At 38.9% G+C, this 15,350-nt stretch overlaps 1 protein-coding gene across 2 annotated transcripts in view; it reads left to right on the forward strand.

The window, feature by feature from the left end:
* Positions 1-15,350, forward strand: part of LOC138525566 (interleukin-18 receptor 1-like) — a 574,775-nt gene that overhangs the window by 422,882 nt on the left and 136,543 nt on the right. For both annotated transcript variants that reach the window (XM_069635601.1, XM_069635603.1), the window contains exon 7: positions 2,593-2,732. In XM_069635601.1, the coding sequence (XP_069491702.1) occupies positions 2,593-2,732 (140 nt within the window). The remainder of the gene's footprint in view (positions 1-2,592; positions 2,733-15,350) is intronic.

Below are 15,350 nucleotides of genomic sequence, written 5' to 3' on the forward strand. Positions count from 1 at the left end.
AATGAATCAGACCAGTGTTATTAGGGATGTCATGTTTGATGTCAGTAGTGACATCATCAGTCATATCATCAGCAATGCCATCTTTATGGTCAAACTCTGCGCAGCACAGGGCACAAAGTGAAAGTGGACTTGCTGGAAATGTGAGTGCTGAATTTAAGGGTTTTTGTTGTGTTAAATCTGATCACCTTAACTCTCTCTTAACCAAGGTTGTTTCCCTGAATCTATATTCATAAAAGTGAATATGTGTGGGTGGCTGGGTTTGTGGTGAAGCATTGTTCCTTATACAATTCCGCACCATTTCACCTATCTGTGCCAAATGCTGCAAAATTACATGATACGAGACTCCGGACACTACTGGGCACATGGCATTTGGACATCCAAGCCCTTTCTCCGGATTCCAGCAAAACTCTTAGGGCCTAATTCACAGGTTTTCCAATGGAGTGCTGCCATTATAAAACACTTGTGTGAATTAGGCCCTAGATGTGTTTGTCTGTTTGTGGCTTGGCAAAGCGTTGTTCCTTATACAATTCTGCATAATTGCATCAATCTGCAGAACATTTTGCAAACTTACCTGTTCAGACCCTCTGGAGATAACTGGCTACATAGCATTTGGCCACCCCACCTCTTTCTGCGGAATTCGGCACATTCACACATGACACGGTTTCCCGACATCAGCGACACATTAATGTGGTCGTAGAAGTGCCGGATTCGACACAAGGAACAAAACTCTAGGTCCCAATGGTAGATCGAAAACCATGTTTCAAGGCCCTAGTATGCATGCACGGTTTGCAAGATATTTGCACCACAATGAACTGCACTATGCGAGGGTGAGGTGACAGGTGGGGAGAGAGCACGGAAGGTGCCAGTATGCAGCAGCGCACCAATTCTCGCCACCCCCAACATTCGCTCCGGGGTACGTCAGCCAGCCACACGCACTAATTCGTGGTGCAGTTTGCTATAGGGTGCAAAGAACATCTAGTAATAAACTAATCGGAACAGGGACCTACAGGATCAGAGTTGATGAGTGTTATCTTGTCAGTCTACAGAACCCGTTGGGAGAACAGGTACTTTTTGCTAATATATCTATATATACGAAAATAAGTGTGTTTTGGCCTAGTTTGGATCAATTGATTGCCTAGTAATTGCCCTATAAAGATCATGAAAGCTCTGCATGAAATAGCATTTGTAAAATATGTGCAGTACCTTGAGATTTGGACCTTTGGTTGGCAGCACTTCCTTCCCCATGTCATACATCTAACCTTCATTATTTAAAAAAAAACACAATAAATCCCAACAACCTTCTGAACTACTGCCCTGTCTCCAGCGCTCCCAATGGAGTATAATCCCTAGTGAAATGTATCTAACAATACATTTTGAATTACTTGGAGAACAACAATATCATGAAAGAGACAGAAAATGAATGCAGTTCAATTTGGGCAATGCAATTAACCCTCTTATCCATCTGCAATGCACTACAGAACAAATCTAGCACAGAGACACCAATCAATCTCATCTTCCGTGAAATTCCAGATGCAATTAAAACCATCAGCCATGAAATTATTCTAAAAAGTCTTATAGATAGACCTACTCTTGGAAAAAGGAGGGCACATCAGGAGCAGGTTAGGTTATTCCCAGTAACCTCTTTGTGAATCAAATAGTTTATTTCCAAGAGTGAGTCAGATTATTGTATGGTAATGTTTGTGAATCAGTCGCTATGCCTTCATGCACTGACATGTGAGTTCATGGAAGAGGGGTTTATTAAGATGTGAAATAATATGAGACTGAACACACATGTGAATCATGTGTACCTGGCCATGATTCCAATGAATGAGTCAATTGATGTATTTAATGAGTCATATATTTGAATATCTTGAAACTTAATTAGCCAACTTGCTTGTATTAGATTGTGGCATATGCCATGTAGAGACTCAGGTGGTCAATCAGTGATGGGAATATGAGTTCGCTAATGATGGATCCTGATACATTATCAAAGGGACAGCACTTAAGCTTGTGCATAATTGGAAATATGGAGAATATTTTCATTGTTGAATAAACACAATGTTCTCTGTTTTTAATGAAATTTAAAATGCCCATCATGTACACAAGTTTACTGGCTTTCTTTGAAGCAACAATCTTTGTCTATAGTATATATTGATTTGTATTTTTTAAATGATACAAGTAATATTAAAACTAACACCCTCTTTTAAAATGCCATAACAAAAAAGGACAATGCATTCTGATGGCATGGGGACACATAGCAGAGCAATATTTTGGAATAATAATGCTTAACAGTGTATCAGGGAACTGTGTCTAAGCATAGATAGAAAATGGGTATATTGGATACGTGGTGTACTTCTTATTTGAAATTGAATTTCATGGCCCATATGACATGGTGGGTGGTAACATACCTACCTATAAGTAACGGCGCAGTTAATTCCCTCTGTATGCTACTGCTGGGAAATAACCCCATGATACACACCCTGGGGCTAAATCTTCTGTTCATATGTGAAATGATGATAACTGATCACTTGTGAGTTTTTGTTATACTGGAAGAGAAGACAAATAATGCAAGTGTTAAAATATTTTTTTCAGCGTCTCAGATGGGAGAATGTACCAGACAAGTGAATTGCATTTTAAGAGTGTTGAAGAGGAGCATTTGAAGAGCCATTACAATTGCGTTTTAACAAGTGTGAAGCGGACTCAAAAAAGAACGTTCGTTTTGAAAAAGAAAGGTATGGTCTACTTACATACAGTAATGCTTGCTCATTAACCAGATCCCTGCAAAATCGAGTCATTGTTCGTTTCTCAACTCAGATTACAAGGGAGTGGGTGCATGTCAGCGTAAACTCGATAATTTAGAAAAATGTGTTCACACAGGGCCACACAAATATTTATGACTTTTGAGAGATCACAATAAAACAATGACGTGTAACCAAAATATCACAAACGCACATCAATTATCAATTTCAGTTGATTTTAAATGCTATTTTTGATTGTTTTAAGGTGCTCTTGCTATTTGCTCTGCCTAATCTGCATGGCGGATGATTTCCGCAACCATAACCATCAAAAAATCTATTCTTGACAGAATGTGCCATTGTCTTGAATGTCTCGGCAAACACATGTGCCTCACCTTTTTCCCTTCTGCACCCTCTGCAAGGAGCGTGCATTTTCGATATCATGAATATAATTAATGCAGCATACTTGAAAACTGTCTAGATTTCTTAATAGAAGGAGGGACCAACTCCCTTTTCCATCCGCTTTCAAAAAACTATTTGATTTTATGCAAGCATGTTATCTTAATGTTGACTTAAAATCAATGGATTCCTTGGGAATCTGAATGCTTTTTACCCCTGTTGAAAGCAGCCGAATTCCAAAGGAATCCATTGTAAGTGCTGTCTGCCCTGCAAAACCCGCTGACAGGATTTACGCTACATGCTATGTGAAGTAGCAAAAGAAGCTAGTAAGGCAATTTCAGCTCCTTTTACTCCATATCTTTTCACTTTGTAGTTTAAATGACAAAAATAAAATTGGGTGGAACTTTTTGAACATCAACATCAGTGCAAATATAAGACCTTTCTTATCATGAGTATATGGAACTGAACAGTATGAGGATCAATTTGATTTGAAAATGTTCTAATCAAGGAGTTGTGGCATGTATTGAGCCAACCAGGTCTGAAGATTTAACTTCAGAAAGGGAGTGGTCTTTGCACCCAAATATGCTGCCCTCTGTGCCATATTTAAGACCATAATGATGATTTAGGCCTAAGGTCAATGGAATAAGCATTAGTTCTTCAAACACAAGAAGGTATATTTGTTTTTTAAGCAATTCCTGGGCAGTGATATCATTTCCCCCCAGGAGGTATGCTTTAAATCCATCTTGGCAATAGAAGGTAACATTTAAATACAGCCACTAAAGGACCAAAGGGATGTCCTTCAGGATATTTTATATCAGATGTAAAGAATTCTTTACTAGTAAGGTCAGAGCCCTTTCGGTTCAAAGTGTGGGATAATAAAGCTTGCTAATTATTAATATGTATAATCCAAGTGAGTAGCATAGAAAAGCAATGGTTACAGAAGCATTTTGTGTTATCTTAGAAGAATGACATCCTAATACCACTTAGTAAAATGGTATAGTAATTGCAGACTTAAATGCTAGATGCCCAGAAGTAACTATGCAAAAGATTCAAATTATGCTGGTACTTCATCCATCAACCTTTTACATGGTGATCTGTATCCTCCGAAATGTAAGGAAGAAGGTATGTTGTGGGCAGAATTGTTGCATGTATGGAACATGATAATGTAGAATGATAGGCAAAGGGGGGATATCCTGAGCTCATGGGCATATTATGAAATACATACTGTAGTTTAGATTGTATGTTTGTGTGATTCTCCACATAAGAAGTGTTGAAGGAATTCAAATGACCAGAGACTAATTTGAGTAATCATAAATATTTGCATTCTAGATTTCAATGACCAGTTGTCATGTTTAATACAGGGAAATAGAAGTACATTTTCAAATAATTTTATTAATGGCCTTACCCGAATATATATACATTTAATGATATGATTTTGTGACAATTCTGAAACTAACTGCATTTAATGTTTTTCCATTGCAACCTGTCAAAAGACTTTTATTGAGGAAATGAAATGCTTTTTTAAGGAAGTTGCCAAATCCTACTAAGTTTACTAAATGTTGTTTGAGTAATAGAACATACAATTTTGACCCCTTTATTGGGGACAGGAACCACACTATGTGAAGATAAATTAGAGTGCTGGACAAGGTACATGTAAGAAGGAGCAAGGAGAGATGTGGTGAACAACATTATCTTTATTGGGAATACGAGAATTGGTTGATTGCTCACAAAAGGATGTTGTTTTTAATGATGCAGATTGTTGTTGAACATCATTGAGACGAAAGATGCAAAGCCATTTTGGTGTACAGTTTCAAGGTGTTCTGGGCCTACTAGAAGCACCTGTGTTATTCCTATTGCAGTAGTGAGTTGGGTGAAATACTTAAATGAAAAATATAGGGTTACAGCTCTACTAATGAAGGCAGTAAGATATACAATTTGGAAACCTGGGATGCTTATTTTGCAAAAGAAGATGTTTTGGAAGTAATTCTAAAATTGAAAAGTTTGAGAACAATAAATCCAGATAATTTTCTTTCAGGATATTGAAGAAAATCCCAGGTATTTTGGCTGGTATTTTATTAGACATATTCAGGAATTGAATTACATTGTCTAAGGTACATTCCTTAATTATCCCAATATATAAACAGGGGTGTTGTGAATTGTTGCTGACCTATTGCCCTATCACACTTTTAGATATCTCAGGAGAAATGTCTGCATAGTGCTTGCTAAGGAGATTTCATAAACGGTCAAACAAATATCACATTTTTAATCATAAACTAAAAGTATTTAGAAAAGACCCTGAAGCACAATTTTGTGACTTTGTTTTGAATTGTTTGAAAAAAATTACATTCTTTTTGAAAAATATGCTTCTGTATGCTGCTTTTTTAGATCATGAATCTGATTTTGATAAGGTAGATCGGGACCAACTATGGTGCATGTTTTTTAGAATAAATGTTCTGCAGGGTTTATTGAAGATAGTAATGCCATCTCTATCAGATGACACATATCCAGATCAGACTTCATGAGCCGTGTGAGGTTTTACTTTGTATTTCTCAGATCTAGAATCAGCATTTGAAAATGCCATTATCTGTCCCCTGAAAATGAGTGTCAATGCATATCCCATGGTTGGCCTTCACAGAAGATATCTATCCTATCAGGCAAAACACTCAATGAAGTTAAAAGGCTATAAGCAGGTATTCAATTTAAAATGCCCTTGATTTGAGCTTGGAAAAAAATGGGATTATAGAATGAAGCTACAATAAAAGCAGAAATAGATGGTTTATTTAGACCTTGGAGGGTAAACCTCTAGAGATTGTTCAGAAGTATGTTTAATTTGGATTACCCATCTATAGCAGTATATGCAATACAACACATTTGTTCAGGATGAGGAATACAATTTCCAGTATTGGTGAAGTTAAAACAAATGGAAATAGTATATGGTGAAATCTCTTGGGTTCCTTTTTTAACAGTGTATCAATCTAAAGAAATCCCAATGGTAACCTATGTTCTGTACATGGACTGCATTATGGAGTGGGAATGGTTAAACAAACTTGACAGCGTCATAATAGGATACCTATGAGGTTTTCCTTATGGTACACTGGTATATGCCATACGGTGTGAAATTACATTACATTCCTTAATGTCCTATGATATGAAACAGAGGTTAATGCTATATGCTAGAATTAAATATGAAGGGAACACTTAAAATATATTTCATATCCTAAAGAAGATGTCCCAAGAGTGTCACATTTGAGCAATTAGATTGTTTGTTAAGGATTTATCAAATCCATTGATATGGAATAACTTAGATAATAACTATATTTTTAGGAAAGCATTTAATAAATAATTTGGCCCCTAAAATCAAAAAAGGAATCATCAACATATTGGTGAGAACAAATATTTGAAAGAATGTATAGGGGTGTTCCCTTCTTTTAAAGAGATTCCTATGTACTGTATTCAGTTTCCTAAAAAAAGTATGCAATAATCTTTATGAAGTTTAAATTAAACTTGTTTCCAAAAAATGGGGTGTTGGGGGGATTAGGAAAAAGCCCCACATTATGTACATATTGCACCTGCCATGAGTACAGTAGCATTGAAAGATTACACCATCTTTGTATAGAATGCAAAATTATCATGAATTAAGAATTACGTGTCTTGGGTGCTTCACAGAGTAATTAATGAAACTTTTAAGAAAATATTAATGTTAGGGAAGCTAATTTTAATTGGGATTTCTGTGGTAAGAATTTTGGGTTTTGTAGCTAACAAATACTTTTAGTGCAAATATTTATAGAGCCAATACCTATGTACGTTTGATTGCATGGTTTCTATGCCATTTTAGCTGTAATCTCTATGGAATTATGTATAAGCAGAAGCCTTGATGTAAACCACATTGCTTTAAACAAATACATTTTAAAAATATGATAACATTTCCTTTCTAGATCACATTTCATGCCAGAGGCCTGTCTCTAAGCGCTGGACTGGGTATCCAACCTGAGCTGCTCAGTGTAGGCTTGTTTCCAAGACGAGCGTGTTTCCCCTGAGCTATGCCCCCATAAATAAAATGAGCTCTGCTGGCTTTCAAAAGTTGCCCCAAGTCATACACTTGTGCAAAGGAGTGATTCAAAAATCCCAAGGCAGCCTGTTGGTCGTGTTCTAGATATCCACAGTCATCAACTGAAAGAACATGTGATGCCCTCTGAAGCTTTACTGAACATGTTAACATACTATTAGTATATGCAGCGGAGTAATCATGTCTTACTTGTCTATATGCAGTGTTTGCAGCATTGTATAATTCAATTATAGATTACAATAGAGCATTCCTATACTATTTTGCAAAGTCTGACACCAACTGCCTTAATTTTTTTTTATCTGATATAAACGATCACCCATCCCAAAGGAGTATAACTATTCGTTTTTTAATCAATTAAACACATAGTGTGGGATATTTGCCAGTGCATACTAAAATAAATGGACAAACCAAAAGAGGGCTGTTTATTGAAGCTATATAGATGACATTTCAGCCAGAATGGTGGAAAGTACATATATATATTGGACTTTGTCGGGTACTGCACCTGAGATGTACACTATTCAACATTTTCACACATGTCACATCTCAGGAAATGCAAACAGCAAGTAATATGAACAAAAATAGTTTTTTAATTATTTTGCCCTTAGTTGAGTTCTTTTGCGTCCTCGTGGCTACCTGTAACCAGTGGTTTGTTGATGTGTCATGCACACAGGGACGGTGTGCTGTAGAGACGAGTTTGTCCTAGGACTAGGGTTTTTTTTTTTACATTCATGCAGTAAAAATTGATTTAAAAGCACATGTTGCAATTGTTGCAGCATGTGTATACTGTTATGACAAGTGGAGGGTATCACATTTATTTTATCCTATGTCATATATTATAAATGATTAAAAAAGTGCTGGCGGTGCTTCCTGTACCTAATCATGGGTATCACTGGCAAATGACCGAGCTGTCTCGGTTTTTTGGAACCCCTTCTGGTACTAACGCAGAGTCCAAAGTTCTATTTGTTCTCTGCGTATAGTAACGTATAGAGTATCACAGAAGATTACAAAGATCCCTTTGGAATTTTATCAAAAGGTGACTCCTCGGCCACTTTTCCAGTGTTCTTGTCAATTCCTTTGTCTTTGGCCGAGGGAAGGCCTACTGATTTCAGTACGTGAAAAAAAACCAACGTAAACCTCTGTCTTCAGGGCCAGAAAGTCGAGGAGCAAGTAAATCTTTAGAGGCTGCTCCAATGTGAATTGAAAGTAGGCTGCTTAGGATAGTTTAAATGCCCCACCAATGCTATGGTCTTTCCCGCTTCATAACAAACTTGTAGAGAGGGGCAACTTTGCCTGAAATTGGTATTTTAAGGTTGGGCGCTGTAAGTGAGGCGTTCCAACAAAGGACCCCGTGCCAAACAAAAGGGTATTTTTTTCTTTCTCAGATAGGTACCAGCTTTTCTTAACTAATTGTTACCTCTGTGATGCCTCTGCAGCGTGCTTCGATGCGGAGAGAAGGCTGCTGCAGCCTCGCAATTGTGCGACTAAAATTGCGAGCTCCCTAGTTCAATCAGTAGACTCCATACAAAGAGCAAAGCAGTAATCGGCCTTTTCACTTTTTAAGCATTCTCTGCTGCAAAACAGTTCTTATCCTGTCACTGATTGAACTCTAAAGAACTGTAACAGTCTGTCAGCTGTCACTTCCTTCACACTGAAAGATTTAAAGTATCCAGCGCAGAGCAAATAACTTCCTTACCTGAGTATGGATGAAACTAAGTGCAGGGCGGTGAGTGTGTCGCTTGGCTATGCCCCCCTCCATAGCATGCTTAGGGTTTGTTGGAGACCTTGTGGCCAGTTTATACGGCGAATACGTACTTTTCCTGGGATGATGTAATGACTTCAGTCAAAGGTACATTCAAGCTTCTTTAATTTTTCATGTTCCAGTTACATTCAGGTGATACATAAGGGGAGACACTTACAGAGCCATGCTCAAACATTCACAGCTCATGTCTGACACTCATGGAACCATCCACGCATCACATTCAAACAGCATTCTCTGAGCTGTCAATCATCCACCTACACCAACATCCTACCAACAGACAAGCAGGTACAGAGGACAGTGACAAGCACCACCACCAGCCACATACGCTCCCACCACCAGCCACATACGCTCAGCATAACACAGAACCGCAACAATTATTTTGTCTGCTGAATCAAGGAGTAACATAGGCCTACAGATTTCTAAATCCCTAACTATCCCCTTCTTGCAAATAGGTTTAAATCTCTTGTAGTTTCCATGAAAAGAGAAATCATTATTGTGCGTCCCATATAGATAAGTCTGCTTTATACAAATCCAGAGGTATGCCTCCTCCTGAAGAGGTTTACCAAACATAGTCACAAAGTGGCTCCGTCAGACATGGGGGTTCATTACAATACGAGCTGGAATTCTCCCTGCCCGATTTCATCATTCCGTTTCCTAATTCAATCCCCCATTATTACCATGGCCGCTCTTCTGCAATACTATTCTAAGTCCTTGATGGTAAACAATTAGAAATGGCAGAGACACACATTTAAGGATTTGAATCTGGCACTTATGACATAATTAGGACAGGATCATTCACGTGAGTTTCCACCATTACTTGGTATTGAAAGTTAAATATCGGCACATATCCAGAGTTCATTGGCACCTGACAATTTATGACAATAATAAATTACAAAAAAAAGGTTTGACTAAATGTGAAGATCCCTTTGGTGTGATATTTTAGTTCCGTGGAGGACCATGCATCATGCAGAGTTTAGTGAAGCGGCACACATGAGATTTGCCCCTAGTATGATATTATAGGTTATGTATAACATGCTTAATGCCCAGGGGTTTCTAAGCGCGGACCCCGGGATCAAACCTTTGTTGCTCCCTGTCTTCTTGCTTCCAAGGCGAGCATGTTGCCGCTGAGCTATCCTCCCGAGAGGAGTAAAACAATGGGGCTTGACTCAGCTCGATTGATTCGAATATTTTGGATTTGAAACTCAACATTTGTCAAAAGAGTAAAACCTGGAGTGGTTCATATAGCTAAGAGTATTTGCTGTCTCAACGCAGCTAACATTTTTGACTTTTTTTTTCCTTTCTTTTGTGGCTTTCCCTATGTAGAATGGAAATCCTTCCCAACTGCTTACAGCAATCTCTGTCCTTAAGGTCAGGGGACATTTCTAATTGAATTTGGGTAGAAGTATTTTTTTGGAAGAAGAATGTAAAAATATATGACCAATATGAATGTGCTGTTACTAAAACATTGGGAGTGTTGGTATAAATGGTTAAGTAGGGTGCAGGTCATGTGAGATCTTACGGGAATTATGTTGCAAGCAAATGTGATTATTTTCAGTTGTATTTCTGTATTTCTGCCCATGTTTGGGAGCAGACGGGCAGTCCTATTAGCCACACTTAACAAGTGATATGGCTGCAGGTTTATGGTCTTGGTCTCTTCCTGGAATTTCCAGCAATGACCAAAATAATTTAGGCTTAGCATTATGGGCTGTCACAGCAAAACCTGTGCGTGATGCACTAGCAAGGGAGTCTTCAAATATTTGGTTCTCCAAATGTTTTGGCAAAAATGTCAATCAGCCTTAGACAACTTGGTCAGTGGTGAAAAGTAATGGGAATAATTGTCCAAAACGTCTGGAGAGCTGCAAATTGCAGACCTATGCACTATTGGGCCAGACAAGAGCAGCATGTATCCAGGAGGCTTAATTGGGGCACAATAGCTTTAGTTGGGAAGAGCTGGTATCCGTAGAAGATGTTGAATAAAAATAAATGAAAGTGATATTTGTTCGAATTTCGGTTGAATGAAAATTGTGTACAGCCAAAACCTTCTAATAAATATTTCATTTGGTGCAATTATAGTGAACAAGGGGAGCGAAGGTTGTGGGGGTGTCCCCCGCCTCCTTGTTCACAATACCGGGAGTGTCCCTCGCTCCTGAGAAAATAAAGTTACAAGAAAAAGAAAACAAAGAGGACCCTGCGGCGCCGGTTCCCATATTCGTAAGTGAAGGGAAACAGCATTGCAGAGTGATGGCGGAGTCGGCGGCACCCAATGAGGTGTGCCACCAACAGGTAAGTAGGGGGACAGGTGGGGAACATTAATTGACCGAGACACGCATTTCAAATTCGGCATTGGCGCATTCAGCAATTTCAAATACGAAATGTCGCCTCGGTCAAATCACGTATATCACGAAGAGACAGATGCTTGGAGAACTCCTTTTGGATAAAGAGGAAGAGGTGTCTTAATTATGCTGAAGAGGTGTCTTAATTATAGCACAGTAGCATTCAGCAAAATATAAAATAAAATAGTTATATTTAAAAGCAATTGTGCATTCGAATTTAATATTTTGCCAGAGCCATGTTATCTGTTGCAGATAAAAGGTTGGTAGCTGAACATTTTAAGTGAAATACAAAAATGTTTTTTTTTTAACATGATTGTCTGCACATCTTGCCACTAGAAGTGACTAAAGGTATTATTATGTCATCAAACTTCTGTGAAAAGCCCAACTTTGTAACTTTATTTGCAGAGTTTTGTTCAACTTCACAGTTTTGCAAGTTGGGAAAACGTTTTAACATGAGTTTTCCATTTGAGCTGCTTTTATTGCATATGTAATCATGTAAACGCGCACACACATACACATGTGTGTATTATTTATTATATATTTTAATTTGCGTTTACATGGTTGCCAATTGCAAGCCTGGAGTTACTGTTTATTAGAACCCGGGATGGGGGAGAAACCAATAAGTGCCACTAGTTAAAACATTTTACCTTACATAGATTTAGAAAATGGAGCCAGTAATATTCACCTCAAAATAATTCCTTTCAAAATGTTTAATATTGGATGAGAAAGGAATGATTTTCTGATTTTCACTTTTGATGGAATTCTTCAAAAGAGGAATTGAGTTCACTCGTAAACCCAAACAAATAAACTTGACTACTACTTCCAAATTATTACCATTCAATTTGCCAGCCAAGTACCAAGGAATGGATGCTCAAACAGCATGACAAGGGGTGTATGACGACACACATCGCTCATCCTTCTCAGAGCAGTGATCCATCAATAACAGTATAGAGGTTATACATATTAAAAACATTAAAAGCAGTGGCAGGGCTTAATCCCCCATATGCAACAATGGAGAGTCCTGTTGCACCTCTTGTGTCAAAATTCACATAACCGACAATTACACAGAGCACTGGGTAAACTTTATTTCTGAATGGGAATGTTGTTACATGAACTGGAGTCCAGAAGAAAACGTGAGACATGGAGTTAGCTTCAGGGGGTGAACAAAATAAGGATACCCAAAGTGGTTTATCTGGTGGTGAGCAGAAGAATGAGTGTGGTTAAGGACTGGACCATAGGGGAAGTGTTGGGAGCAGATGAATATGTCAGCCATAGGTTCTGGCCCTCCCCACACCAACACTGCAAAGTCGAGAGACGTTAGTCCCTTAGACAGCCTTTCTGCCCTTATCCCCCAATGGTACAGCAGGGCTTAGAGACAATGTGAGCTGAAGATGACAAAAGCATTCTAGCTAACGTTGTAACTTTAAAAAGCGCATGCATTAGACATGAAGCAAACATGTATTCCACATGAAGAACATGTACACTAGGTAATATATACATGTAGACTAGAACAATACTACCATAACATCCATAAAACATGAAGAACACTAACATGACTGTGCCACATGAATGAAACATGATTATAGCTCGCTAAAATGGAAATTAAAGTATAATTGGACAGCCATCTTTTTAAAGATGGAGGCCACAGCATGTCTCAGAAATAACAAAGGCATCAAGGCTTCCTCGAAAAAGCTCAAAGAGCTGAATCCACAAAAGCACTTATAGGTGCAAAGTTCAGACAGTAGCTGGCAACAAGTACCAAGGTTAGAGGAACTAAGGGAGGATTGTGACGGCGAAATGAAAGCATGAGATAATGATTCCTAAGATCAAACAGCATACTCTTAGATTAATTAATATTTCAGAAAGGCACAGACAGCCTTTGATAGCCAGGTGAAGCACTTGTGCATAGGCGCGTTATAAATGTCATATCATATCATATCATATCATATCATATCAGGTGCAGTATAACAGTAAGCCAAAACACTCCATGAACAATAACACAAGAGTGTCCTCAGTGGCAAGAGAAAACACAACACACACATTCATATTAGTGACAACCTTCATAAATATAAGGTAATTCAGTTTCCTACACTGGGCCTCATTTCGAGTCAGGCAGTGTCCCTGCTGGTGATACCAGCGAGTTGCCGCCGGACTTGGAATGATTTACTGGCACCTGACTTCCAAGTAACACCGGGGGATTCCAACCCTGGCAGTTCGGGAAGTCAGGCACCAGCAAATTGTAAGTCTCCATTTCTATAGAGTCCTATGGGACCACGGAAGCACCGGCACTGTTGCTAATGGTGCCTGTGCTTCTGTGACAGTCTTCCTACTATGGCTGCTGGGCCCGGCAGGGTCAGGCCCATAAGGCACAATGGCTCCAGCAGGCAGACTTGTACTTTGCCGGTCCAGAAACAATGGTGCTGGTAAGCTTACCGGCACCGTTGCTTTCAGACAACCAAAGTAATAATGAGGCCCACAGTCTCTTAGCACGTGGCCTAGACATGGAAAACACTGGCCATTCATTAGAAGAAAAACACAGATATGGTGCCTGCTACTCCCTAAAATCACACATAGACACGAATCACTGTGCAAGACCAAGAACACAGGGATTGCCTGGTCTCATTGCCTGAGAATGGGGGTGGTAACTTTTAATTGGAAGAAGAGCAGTCCATTGGCCTCTCTCCACCCACTCTTAGTCTATCTCATTTCTTGATGACCTGTCAAGTGTCCAAGGTTGGTTAGTAAAGAGCCAGCCTATCAAAATCCTTGATGTCACACCACCCATGAAATAGTATGCCAACTAACTACTTGTCGCAGAGATGATGTATTGGTACTGTTATCAATATAGGGGTGGTTCCAGGTGGAGACATCAGCCACTTGTAACCCAATGAAATGTTTAACCCCTATGGAATCTATATGTAGCCAAACCCACTAACCTATCCCCATTCCCCATATGTTTTGTAAACTGATATTACATTGTGACATCATTGATGATGCATTTTTAATACTTTGCAAGCAAATGTTTTTTTTTTTATTAACATGTTGAGTGTAGTGAGATTTCAATACTTGTATGCTGTCCCGGATTTGTCTCCATGTTAATAAAGCTGGGTTTTGTCATGCATCAATGAGTCTTGTTTTGGACTGAATTCAATACCTCTGGGACTATCTGGGATTTTAGGGACGCCTCAACACATTTCCACACAAAGGAGCTAATTGTGTTTAAATGAGTAAATTGGCAGTAGAGACCTGTTACATTTACGCTTTAAAGTAAGCGGATCCCTACTGCCAAATTTTCATCTTTTGCACTGCAGGGTGCAAATGTAAAGGGCAAAAGGGCAAAAGGCAACACACAAGCTGTATGCAACATTTTGCCCTTCACATTTTCACTCTGCAGTGCAAGTGAGTAAATTCTGCCTGGCATGCTGGTATGCCAGGCAGGGTTTACCTTTGTTTGAGAGTGCTGCTTGTCATGCTCACATGGCAGGTGTAGGCACCCTCCCCGTCTTTAGATGTGAAAAAGAATAAATGAGACAATCCCCGGACAGGGAATAAGGCTAAGAGGACAGGTTGCGTGAGTTCAAAGATATTTTATATATTTGGCATCCAAAGAACTCTGCTGCCTGAGAGCACTCTGGCAAACATTACCGTTACATCATATTATAAAGGTGTATTTTGTCATACATGACTCAATTAGTATAGGGCATCAAAGCAGTACATGATTGGCTGGACAATATAGGCACATATGGCGATGACGTTATAGTTCCATCTGGATTGGTTGTTCCTTTGCCAGGAGGATGGACTTCACATGATCTGTTGCCGGTGTCCAGGAGGGGTGAAGGTCAGGTTGCTGCGGGGTGGGGTGATCGCTCAACTAAGCTAACATAATACATCTCTATGAAGCATGCAATAAATAATTACTTTGAAATGCGTTTGAACAAATCACTGTAAACCGATAAATGTCTTACACTTATTTACATCGTTAATAACAGAGGTTTATATTGAATATCAGGATAAACGACTATGTTGTCCATCAAGATAACATTGATTGAAGCTTGAGT

This window comes from Ambystoma mexicanum, chromosome 7p (assembly GCF_040938575.1).
Source record: "Ambystoma mexicanum isolate Mex_15411 chromosome 7p, UKY_AmexF1_1, whole genome shotgun sequence".
In the NCBI taxonomy this organism is placed as follows: domain Eukaryota; kingdom Metazoa; phylum Chordata; class Amphibia; order Caudata; family Ambystomatidae; genus Ambystoma; species Ambystoma mexicanum.